Source organism: Xenopus tropicalis, chromosome 5 (genome assembly GCF_000004195.4).
Source record: "Xenopus tropicalis strain Nigerian chromosome 5, UCB_Xtro_10.0, whole genome shotgun sequence".
Lineage (NCBI taxonomy): Eukaryota > Metazoa > Chordata > Amphibia > Anura > Pipidae > Xenopus > Xenopus tropicalis.
The window spans coordinates 54,005,045-54,017,398 of NC_030681.2; the positions used below are offsets into that span (position 1 = coordinate 54,005,045).

General features: G+C 39.5%; 1 protein-coding gene across 2 annotated transcripts in view; it reads left to right on the forward strand.

Moving 5' to 3' along the window:
• The first annotated feature begins 444 nt into the window (after positions 1 to 444).
• Positions 445 to 12,354, forward strand: part of pacrg (parkin co-regulated) — a 288,572-nt gene continuing 276,662 nt past the window's right edge. The window contains exon 1 of one of the 2 annotated variants that reach the window (XM_018093769.2): positions 445 to 688. In XM_018093769.2, the coding sequence (XP_017949258.1) occupies positions 584 to 688 (105 nt within the window). In that variant the 5' untranslated portion in view covers positions 445 to 583. The remainder of the gene's footprint in view (positions 689 to 12,354) is intronic. The other variant, NM_001112922.1, reaches the window with a different exon arrangement.

The following is a 12,354-nucleotide window of genomic DNA, read 5'->3' on the forward strand; positions in this document are numbered from 1 at the left end:
TTGCATCGGTTACTAAACACGTGTACAAGATGCAGGTACTAACACAGCTGCGCTTTAGTAGCCCGCTCTAAGTCTTACTAGCCACGCCATTTTTATACACCTAGGTATAAGAGGCTCAAAGAGATATAACCAACCCCACCCCCCCATTCGTCAACACAAACATACAGTATTTCTTTTTCTCGGTTACTAAACGCGTGTGATGCAGGTACTAACACAGCTGCGCTCCCTCACACATGTCCCCGTATTTAGGCGCCAAAGCTCCCGCTAGTTACAGCAAAGCTGAACCCGCACTGCCATTCTGTTACCCTAAAGCGTACGACCACAATGCGCATGCCCAACGCCACAGAGACGCTGGAAAGTGTTGCTATTAAACGCACAGAATTACTAAGCAGTTACCAGGGACTGCTGTACGTCACGTCAAGTGTTTATACGTCGCTTAGCAACTGTGACCGCGTGTTCCGCTGTTGCCTAGGCAACCGAACGTAAACAACAGGTTCCGGCCCCCAGGAAATAATATCTCTTCCATCTCAGTGCGCGAACTGTTCCAGATTGATTAGCAGGTCGGTGTCGCTTAGTCCCGAATATGGTGTATGAGACAAGCAAAGGAACAGAAGCCGGCAGCAATAGCAAGGGCAAGAAGTCCGATTCCGAGGGATTCACTGTCAAAGCCATGATGAAGAATTCAATTGTAAGTGATGGATATAATACAAGCAGTATGGATGTTAAGTGTCCATCCTGAGCTGTTATGACGCTACAGATATCCTGAGGATAAGTTGATGATCAATCTGTGCTCATAGAATACATGGAATTATTGTATCGCAGCAGTAGAAAGAAATGATGTAGTCCATAGAGAAGCATGCTTCCTTATAAAAGGCACAGCTAGTGACACGGCTTTGTCTTAATTAAGTGGAAACCCTCTGTACTGTACTTAAACCATTCACTCTTAGTGATTCAACAGCAGGGGTAGAACACTCGGTGGGCCAGCCGCCAGAGTATAGCAGGGTCACTGAGGTTTTTAACTGATGCTCCATTTTAATATGTGTTTGTAAGACAGCAGCCTTGTGCCCCAAGACCATTTGTAGCTATTTATTTTTAGGGCATTAACCTAATTTTTTTCAAGTGAGTGCATCCATTGGTTACTGTGCTTGTGGCTTTTTACTGGCGGAGACGGGCAGATCCGCTCGCTTGGCGATGTCGCCAAGCGAGCGGATCTTCACCCGATATCCCCACCTACGGGTGGCGATATCGGGGAGGCATGTAGGTGAATTCTGCACGCGGCAATGGGGCAGTTGGCAACGAGCCGATGCGGTCCCCAATCTTCTAACCTGGCCGATCGATATCTGGCCAATTTCAGGCCAGATATCGGTCGGCCAGTCCGCTCGTTTCTGCCCCTACAAGGGCCGATAAGCTGCCGAGTTGGTCCAAGGGACCGATATCGGCAGCTTCTATCGGCCCGTGTATTGGGGCCTTAAAGGTGTGCCTTCTCCATCCACAATACATCTCTGTGCTTCATTGTAATCGGCTCATGTCATTACTGTACAATTCAGAGGAGTCCCCATTAAAACAGAAAGATTCTCCTGCTCCAAGTCTCTCTCGTTTCCCCAAGTAAAGCCTTCTCACCTCCTTCTATTGTCCAGGCAAAGAGTTCCTGCTCCAGTTTTGTCACTAGTGCCCTGCCTACCCCTCCTTCAAACATAATCGCCCCCAGCTCTCCCAACATTGTTGTAACTGCTGCATGGGTTTCTCATTATCTGGCTCCTGCTGGCCCAATCGCAGAAGACCAGCAGTGTAACTCTGTCCCGCCAGGCCCCCCTGCAGAAAAATCTTTTGAGAGGGTCTGGCATGACCAGGAAGGGGTAACTAAGGTGCAGTAGACCCCTTGGTCTGAGCCCCCCTACTGCACTGGCCCCCTGCGAGCACAAGGTCTGCTGTACATATAGTTACGCAGAAGGAGACTGTCCATCAGAGCCTCTAAAGCTGCAATACCTCCTAACATTTGAGAATGCAAAGAGGGCCAAAAAGAAATAGCGTGAGTAGTATGGAAACATTTTTATAACTATGCCCATTTTTTTGATCACACCCCCTAAATTTTCAAAATTTGGCAGGTCATGTAAAGTGTTAACACACTTTTGTGGAGTTTAGGGTCTTGATTTATGTGTTATTACAGTTGTGCTAATGAAGCACTCAGGTATAGTACTGGAGAATTTGCAGGTTTTTATAGTGGTGGGGTAACATTTAATTCAAAATGTAGGGGAAGTGGGTGTCTCGGCTATTACTGGGGGACACTGGGGAGAGGGGATGTGAAAACCCAGACGCTACCAAAATATCTGGGAGAGCTGGCATATCTAGATCTTAATAAACAGAGAGTGAGTCTGTGTAACAAGGACAGCATTTAATGGAGAAGGAAAGGTAAAAATCACTGGGGGGTGCCAAATGTTAGGCACCTCCCAGTGATTGTAACCACTTACCTTTTACCCCAAGGCTGATGCTCCTGTTAGGAGAAAACCTCATTTGCCCGGGGTACCTGCGAGTGTCTCCTCTTCCTTCTGTCTTCTGAATGCCGGGGCCGGCAGATGCGCAGTAGAGTGAAAAAAACTGATTTTTTTTGTTAAAGTTTGGCTTTTTACTCTACTGCACATGCGCAAGCATGCAAAAGGCAGAAGGAGAAAAAGAAAACACTCGCCCGCAGCTACCCCGGGCTGGTGCTGTTTTCTTCTCACCAGCCGAGGTAAAAGGTAAGCGATTAAAGTCACTGGGGGGTCCCTAACATTTTGCCACCCCTCAGTGACTTAGCCTTTAAGCATTGCTATGACTGATAAACATAAAGCCTAAAGCTGTACATTTTCAGTTGGCCTGTTACTCAAGAAGCTAAAGGAACATGTAGAATTTACCATACATACTAAGACCTCTACAACTAAACTGTGCCTGCATGTGTCTCTCTCCTGAGAATCTAAATGCTCGCAGCAGCACCCTGGTGCTTCTAAAAGAAACTGCTGGGCAGAGTAAAAAAAATATGACAATGCATTCTACTAGCATCCTTTAAACAAAATGAAATTAATGTCTTTTACTTTGCTTGTCGCCAACAAGTATGCCATATTATTTCTCTTATAGCACTTTTGGAACTGCTGTGAGAACATCTTATTACTCTGCAGGTTTCCAAGAAACATTTAAGTTTTGAAAAGTTCACTGAATTTTAATAGTCACTGTGCATAACTATGCGCATATAATGCCAGAGAATAAAGTCATCTCAATAAGGCCTAGCAAGACTTACTGTGGCATGCAGGTCAAGCTGCTGACAGTTGTTGAAAGAACAAAAAAAGGACAGGGTACCAAGAACAGTAGCCTGAGGGAATGTTATATTCAGAAAACAGTCTGAGGAAAGAGTGTCTAATATATATACACTAAGGGGCACATTTACTTATCCACGAACGCTCCGACCGTTCACTTGATCGGTCCAATCTTATTTTCCGTGACTTTTTTGATTGCTTGCACGACTTTTTCGTATTTTTAGCGCAAAAAAATCGGATCGGTTTTGCCGCTGTTTACAATCGTTCGGTATGAAAATTTCATGACTTTCAGATCGCCAATACGATATTATCGTGACTAATACGATTTTTTCGGAAGCATTTTCGTGATATTTGCGATCTTCAGAAATTTTCGTTCCAATCCCATTCGGGGTTCGAATTTGTGTTTTGATAAATCTGCCCCTAAATATATAGTTTACCTTAGAAATAAATTTATGGCCTAATAATGAATATGAGACTCTTTTTAAACAATAATTATTGTTTCTTAAAGGACATGGAAAGGCAAAGTCACTTGGGGGTACCAAAATGTTAGGCACCCCCAAGTGGCTTTAATCGCCTACCTTTTACCCAGGGCTGGTGCCCCTGTTGGGAGAGAACAGCACCAGCCCGGAGTAGCTGCAGCTCTTCCTTCTTCCTGGTTCGCGAGCGTGCGCATGTGCAGTAGAGTGAAAAGCCGAACTTTAACAGAGAAGTCGGCTTTTCACTCTACTGCGCATGCGCCTACTGCATAGTCGCAGCTAAACCAAGCAAGATGGAGGAAGCGCATCGCTCCAGGTACCCTGGGCTGGTGCTGTTTTCTCCTAACAGGGGCACCAGCCCGGGGTACAAGGTAAGCGATTAAAGTCACTTGGGGGTGCCTAACATTTTGGCACCCCCAAGTGACTTTGCCTTTCCTTGTCCTTTAATGTTGTTTCTATAGAACCAACATATTCAAGAAACCAAGATCATTTAGTCCAGTGTCATTTTTTCACAACTAAGGTACTTACTTGGAAATCTAGCAACAGTTGTCTGTCACTTATTAAGATAATGATTTACCAAACTGACAATTTACCAAACTGACAACTTTATTGGGCAGTCCACCAGGGCTGATGGCAAGGGTGTATACCTCACGCTTACATTTGTGGGCCCTACATCCCCCTGTCTGACCCTGTAAACATGTAGTTAAGGGCTTGTACACACATATGCCACATGAACCCATTGATACAAACAATATTGATACATTTTTTGTCACTGAAAAAAACAAGTAAATATTTTCTCACAGTCATAGTAGTCTTCTAGTAGTGATGTGTGGGCCAAGAAAACCTTGACCCACACTCAACCCTAACCCGCCTGCTCCCAACCCAAACCAGACCCAGTTTCTCCCCTCTATTTATAGACCCGCACATGCCCTCGCCTATAAAGCCAGAAGCCGTAAGCCAACAGTGTGAGCAGGCGGAAGAACTCAAACCAAACCCGCAAATGATGTGTCGAGGTTGGCCTGCCCCCACCTGACCCACATGTAAACCCGTGGGTCCAGCAGTGTTAGGCTGGCCCACATATCACTATCTTTTAGTTTTCACATTGCAACTGAATTTGTCCACTAGTTAGTTTACTATTGTCTGTATTGTACACCTAGGGCCTGATTTCTTAATGATAGTGAAAGAGGATCAGGTTATGTTAGCCTTATTACATGCATGTTTTTTGGTTTTGTTTGTTGAATTAGCACAATTTTTCTTATTACACCAGTTAAAATCTGGTGAGTTATTATTTTTCAGTCTCTAAGATTTTTTTTTCCAACAGTTCAGATCAGATCCAACCTCCCTATTGTTAAAGTGATACTGACAGCCAATTAAAACATTTTTTTACACCTGCTGTTGTGTTTAATTTGTATCAGCTTTAAATTCCTTATAAACTAAATCTGCAAAGTGTTTTCACTTCATAATTATAGTAGCACGAATTACAGACCCACGGAGCAGCGATGTTTGTTCCCCTCTTCTGGGTTTTAATTGAAATGCCTCCCAAGTGAATAAATATGCCCAATCACAAACTTGCAACGCCCCTTCTGCTTTCTGCCGGTGTGTGACAAGCTCAGCTCCGTTGTCTATGAGTAATTGGGAGGGGGGAGGGAGACAGGCACAGGAGAGCTTAAGGCCTGCTATTTAATTCTTCATGGGAAGAGAAGAGAGGGGGTGGGGGCACAGCCCTTTGAAGTAGGCAGGCAACGGAAAGATCAAGCCTGCCTGCTAACTAGTTCACAACTCCATGCAATGCTATGCAGGGAGGGAGGGAGGGGGAACTCTTTGAAGCAAACGGCAAGCTGAATCCTCCCAGTTTATGACGTAGTCCTTTTGACAGATTGAGAAGCTACAGTCGGGTTCAGGATCTTCAGTAAGTTTTATGTAGAGAAACAGGACTTTTAGGAAAAAACATGACCTATAGGTAGGTTTGGATGTAGGTTAATATTTTTAAAAGAATTTTTTTGGTGTCAGTATCACTTTAAAGGGGTGGTTCACCTTTGAGGTAACTTTTAGTATGCTATAGAATGGGCAATTCTAAGCAAAATTTCAATTGGTCTTCATTATTTTTTATAGCTTTTGAACTATGTGCCTTTTTCTTCTGACATTTTCCAACTTAAAAATAGGTCCTCTCCTATAATTTTTCAGTCTTTCATTTAAACCAATCCCTGGTTGCTAAGGTAATTTGAACCCTAGCAACCAGATAACTGCTGAAATTTCAAACTTCTGGATAAAAAGTTGCTGAATAAAAAGTGAAGTAATTAAAAAAGATCAATTCAAATTGTTTCAGAATATTACTCTCTACATCATACTAAAACTTATCTCAAGGGTGAACAACAAAGTTGTCAGTGTGCACCTAAGTGATATGAAATAGCAATTTGCCAACCAGGGAATTGTCACATCATACCTTTATATCTTAAACTATAAGTTTAGAATACTCATTCAGCTCTTACAAACTACAGGTATAGGATCCCTTATCCGGAAACCCGTTATCCAGAAAGCTCCGAATTACGGAATGCCCGTCTCCCATAGACTCCATTTTAATCAAATCATTCAGAATTTTAAAACTGATTTCCCTTTTCTCTGTAGAAATAAAACAGTACCTTTTAATTGATCACAACTAAGATATACATAATCCTTATTGGATGCAAAACAATCCTATTGGGTTTAATTAATGTTTTATTGATTTTTTAGTAGACTTAAGGTATGGAGTTCCAAATTACAGAAAAACCCCTTATCCGGAATACCCTTGGTCCCGAGCATTCTGGATAATGGGTCCTATACCTGTACTACCATAGATGTACATGCTTCCTTTCCTTTTACCTGTTAAACAACCATAAGGTAAGGCTATAGTAAGAGTATTAATTAGAGCAAGAAATTCTTGAAATCATCATTAAAAGCAGAATTGGTAAGCTCTACTTTTCACTTTTTAATTGCTTTGTGACAACTGTTTTGTGGAAAGACTTAGGGGGCCATTAACTAATGCTCAGATTTTTTTCTGATTCTGATTTAGCGTTAAAATCGCAGAAAAAAAGTTGCAGATTTACTGTGCCACAAAACTTTAGAGGTTTTGGATTTTTTTACACTGTTTTTCTGTGCGCCAATTCAAAAAAGTAAAGAGTTTTAGTAAATGTGCCCCTAAAAGTATGCATACATGTTTGTCTTAAGTTAGCTTCTCTGCTTCTGAACTGGGGCCAACTTGGAATCTAATCTGTAGCAAATAATTTGTATTATAATTTTGTGAAGTGACAAAATACACCATTTACAATTTATTCAAGGGAACTGCTATGTGGCAGCACAGCCACTAAAGGCTTGGGACTAGTGTCATAACACATTAATTCTGTAAGTGTTGGAGTGCCCTTTACTGCATCTCTCTGTGTGTGCCTGCAGGCATTTCAAAGAATTAAGTGTTTGACATTTGTTTTAAAAAGAAATGGTTGATTTCTAAATAGTAGTTACAGTACCGGTCATACAACATGGCAAATGTCAGGAGAAATTGGCTTGTTCCTAACTGTATGAATACTATATAATTTACACAAAAAATATGGCACTGTTTCCAAATGTGTCAGCCTCATACCTAGTGATATTTTGGCAATATGTAATGCTGGACTTTAATCTGTCTATACAAGGCATTTCACTTTTCAAACTTTAATAGGAATTCTTCTGAAACACTGACCTCCATCTTAGGCCCCACTGTCCAGTACTGCTGTTTAGGTCAGGCTGTGAGCTTGGATTGTAAGCAGTTCACTGCTCTCAAAAACTCTGTCACCCTAAGCTTCTCCATTGCCTCCATGCCATAGATTTGAGCCTGAGTAGTTATCCTTTTAATGTCAAAGTAATTTTAATATCATGCAATAAAGATCTTGTATTTTATTGGCTTTAGAATTACAGTGTGTCATCTTAATAAGGTGATATTGTCTATTGTAATGATGGTGTAGGTGTTAATGGTTAGGTGATAATGGCAATAGCCATATAATCAAAAGTTATAATATTTATTATTTGCACTCTTATCTTTATATTAATTCTAAGCTACAACATACCTAAAAATCTCATTATATCTGTTTTATGCTAACAGAATCATGCTATCATTACATTAGTTTTGTCATCCACTTGTTACAATTTCCAGTTACTGGATTAATTAAAGCAGTGGGAAAAAAACAGTAAAATAATGTTTACTTAAAGAGTGCTGTTATTGGTTAATAAGTTTGCTTGCTTCTTATTGGTTTTGTATTGTTTTTTTATTTGATGGATTCTGTGTAATGTAATCTTCCTGTTTTGTCATTTAAACATAACAAATTACAGTTAGATATATTGTGGAGATTGGCATACAATAGTAATGTACAAAATTATATATTTAATTCAAGTTTTCACATAATTCATTCTTCAAGTAACTTTATACATCACTGGTTCTGTTACATGTGTTTTTTACATTTGATTAACAATATACAGTTTGGTAGACAGAATGCACACCTCCCAACATTTTGAAAATGAAAAAGGGGACATGCCCATTTTTGTGACTACACCCCCTAAATACCACTCCCATTTGACTAAATTTGGTAGGTTATTTAAAAGTTGAACATATTTCTTGGGGTTTTGGGGCCTTGTTTTATGTGTTATTACAGGTTTTTTTTTGTTTTTTTTTAAAAAAGCTAAAATTGCCCTTTAAGCTGCAAGTCTCAGTTCCCAAGAGACCTGTCTAGCTTATTAGTTACAATTGTATCTAAATGCAAGGTGTTGCTTGTTAACTTTATGGGCTCTCTGCGAAAAGCTACTTTTAATTAAATTTGTATCTTTTTTAGCTTCAGCGCAGGAGATCAAAGGGAAATGAGGGACTTTTCAGTAAGAATCCGGATTGTGGGTTGAGCTGTCAAAAGAGGGACTGTCCCACGAAAATCAGTGCAGTTGGAAGCTATGAGAATGCATGTTTAAATTTCTAGAATATAGTTTGTGATGTTAAAGGAACAGTAACACCAAAAAATAATAGCAATATAATGTACTGTTGCCCTGCACTGGTACAACTGGTGTGTTTGCCTCAGAAAGACTACTAAAGTTTATATAACTTTCAAAAGAGAAAAGGCACAGGTTACTTAGCAGATAACAGATAAACCCCCATTATATGGGGCTTATCTACTAGTTATCTGCTATGTAACCTGTGCCTTTTCTCCTTTTTTCCAGCTTGAATGGCTGCCCCCATGGCTACACAGCAGCTTATTTATATAGTAGCTTTTCTGTAGCAAAAACACCAGTTCTTTCCAGAGCAACAGCACATTATATTTTAATTACTTTAAAACACTTTAATTTTTTGATGTTACTGTTCCTTTAAAATGTTTTGTGCACAAACTTGATTTTGTTTTTATTCTTGACTTAAAATATGACTATTGTATATGTTTACCAGTGCATACTACAACAATTACTTATATACCCTTAGGGACAAACGTCACTTCATGGACACCACCTCTGGTTATACCGCTATGAACAATGAAAAGAAATATACCTTAAGCCAGTTGCTCACTTAGCAGTTGTAGAACACTTAAAAGAATGATGTGGTATAAGGAAACATTTCTACAGCTGAATCTTAAACAATGGATGGAATATTTATGTTACATTTAAGTTTACATGGTGAAAAAATATTTTCATGTGATTTATTGCATATCTAAATGAAAAGAAAATCAGTTAAAATGCTATAAAAAGCTCCTAGTTTCCTTAATTCAGTGAAGCATATGTACATACATACAGTATTGAAGGCATATTAAATGAAATTTCAAATTTGATCACTGTACACCAAAAAAATTTGCACAAAAGCATCTATTTACTAAAACCTACATACAACAGCAGTGTCGGACTGGGATGCCAGGGCCCACCAGAAAAACTTGACCATGGGCCCACTCTCCAAACTAGTTCTCATCTACTTCTTACTCAGTCTCTATATTTTCCTAGTTTTTTTTTTATTTTTCCATACTATAATTTATTCTTCCATTTATTTAGCTGCTTTGTTCCCATAGGAAAATAAGTACTGACCATGAACTAGGCCAAATGGCTAGAAGCAGGAGGGCCCACTGACACCTGGGCCCACCGGAAATGTTCCTGGTATCCCTGTAGGCTAATCCGACACTGTAAAACAGATTGTGGTGTATTAACTTCACATTGCCAAACATTTGGCGATTTTCAGCATGATCATGCTGCTGCCAATTTGTCAAGAGTGCCAATGCATTTAATCAGCAAAACTACAGCAACAACTTCAGCATATCAATATCTACTATCATACCATCCATACTAATATAACTCATATGTCATATGCTTTATCGCCAGCAATTCTTCCTTTATTACAGTAGTAGTATGCAATTCCACAAATTATTTATGCCAGCAACATTTTATGATTGCAATGGTTTTACAATTTTAGGATTATAATTTAAGTGAATTCACAATGTCGCTGTGAAAAATTACTTGTGTACACCACAATTTATTTATCAAACCAGTCTGTTTTTCTAGGCTGCTTGGTTTAAAATTGCTGGTCCAGATTTTTAACCTGGATTTCCATAAAAACCAGAGCTTTACTGAAGCTTAGATTGAATTCTGCATCAATTATATTGTCTAATGTAGGATGAAACTGCATTGTATAAAGGGGATTATGGAAACACACTATAAACTATAAGATGTGTAAATAAACTACAGGGGTTTAGGAAATGAATGCACAAAATAATACAAATATAAAGTTTTTTGATTTTTTTTTGTTATCTAGACTAGGTAAAACATCATATATTTATGCATTTTGTCTTATTACAAAATCACTGTATTACAGCAAACTGTGGTTTGCTTTTCCCCCCTTAAATTTTTAAATTGTTGAATGTAAAACAATGAACGTTAAATGTAAAACTATTAACATGCCATCCAAGCAGAGGAAAATCCGTTAAAATAATAGCAGTGCATTCATCCAGTCCTACAGACATAATTAATACACCAGTAGAGTTGTTATGACCCACTATATTGGGTACTTAATTAGTGGTGTGCCAGCAGTCCGGAGTAGTGACAAAAGAGTAAAGCAGCTATCGATCATTAGTGCTTTTAATAAAAGTACTGCAGGTATCCGCAGCTGTACTGCAATCCTTGCTGTCTGACAGTGACTAGATTTCATATTTTCTTAAAGGAACAGGAACACCAAAAAATGAAAGTGTATAAAAGTAATTACAATATAATGTACTGTTGCCCTGCATTGCTACAACTGGTGTGTTTGCCTCAGAAAGACTAATATAGTTTATATAAGTAAGCTGCTGTGTAGCCATGGGGGCAGCCATTCAAAGGAGAAAAGGCACAGGTTACTTAGCAGATAACAGATAAACCCCCATTATATGGGGCTTATCTACTAGTTATCTGCTATGTAACCTGTGCCTTTTCTCCTTTTTTCCAGCTTGAATGGCTGCCCCCATGGCTACACAGCAGCTTATTTATATAGTAGCTTTTCTGTAGCAAAAACACAATTTTTTTGCAGAGCAACAGCACATTATATTTTAATTACTTTAAAACACTTACATTTTTTGATGTTACTGTTCCTTTAACCCATGTCATGGGACTTTTGCCTAGTTCACATTAGTGAAAGTAGGCAGCTGTTTGGGCAGATTTACTTTTTCTGTTTTTAGAAACTCACATAAACTCCTGAGAGTTTTTTTGATTAAAGAAATTTGACCAGCTGTGAAACGAGGCACATCCACATACATGCCCATCATAACACACAAAAAAGAACACAATCCCACCCCACTTCAAGCACTGCTTTTAGCTGAATCATGCAACTGTGTCCTTTTTTCCTTATTTGAATCAGACAAGTTTTATTGCAACAGTTTGTCCTTATGCTGATTACCACTTCTGATGCCATTTGGATATCATTGGTCCTGCTGATTGCCACTTACAGTACAATGTAATTTTCATTAAAAATAGAAAAAAGGGGCGCTATATAAAGAGCAAAAAATACATAAAAACAAACAACAAAAATAACTGGTAAAAAGATAAAAATAGAAAGTCAGTGTTCTTGAACCAATACACAGTCTGAATAAATGTAGTGCAATGAAAGTTCACAAAAAATATATACAGCTTTCCAGGTGCGTAGTCAGTGGGGGGTGCAGCCACCTTGCGTACCAAGTCAATCTACCGATATCTAAAATCACATGAAAACAGAGAGGCACACTCCCATAGTGTAAAATCAAACGTAAATAGTTTAATACATAAAAGTTGCACTAACATAAGCTTATCAATCAATGAGGCCCAAGCATTTCGTCAAGTGACCTCAGGGGAATTTTCATGTCAGCGTTTATGTGTATTTCAGCCCTGTGAGTATTAAGGTTGTGATGACATACTATGTTTCCATTATTATAACAAAAAATAATATCTGTTCAAATCATAAGGATTGGCCTACAGTGGGGGGAACTGCAGTACTTCTCGTAGCGGCAGACTTGGCACACAAGCGCGTAGCGCGCACCGACGCCCCCCCCCCCCCGTGCAGCATACAGCTTACCTCTTGAACCCACGTAACCGGTAGTGCCACGCACGGTGGGGGGAACTGCAGG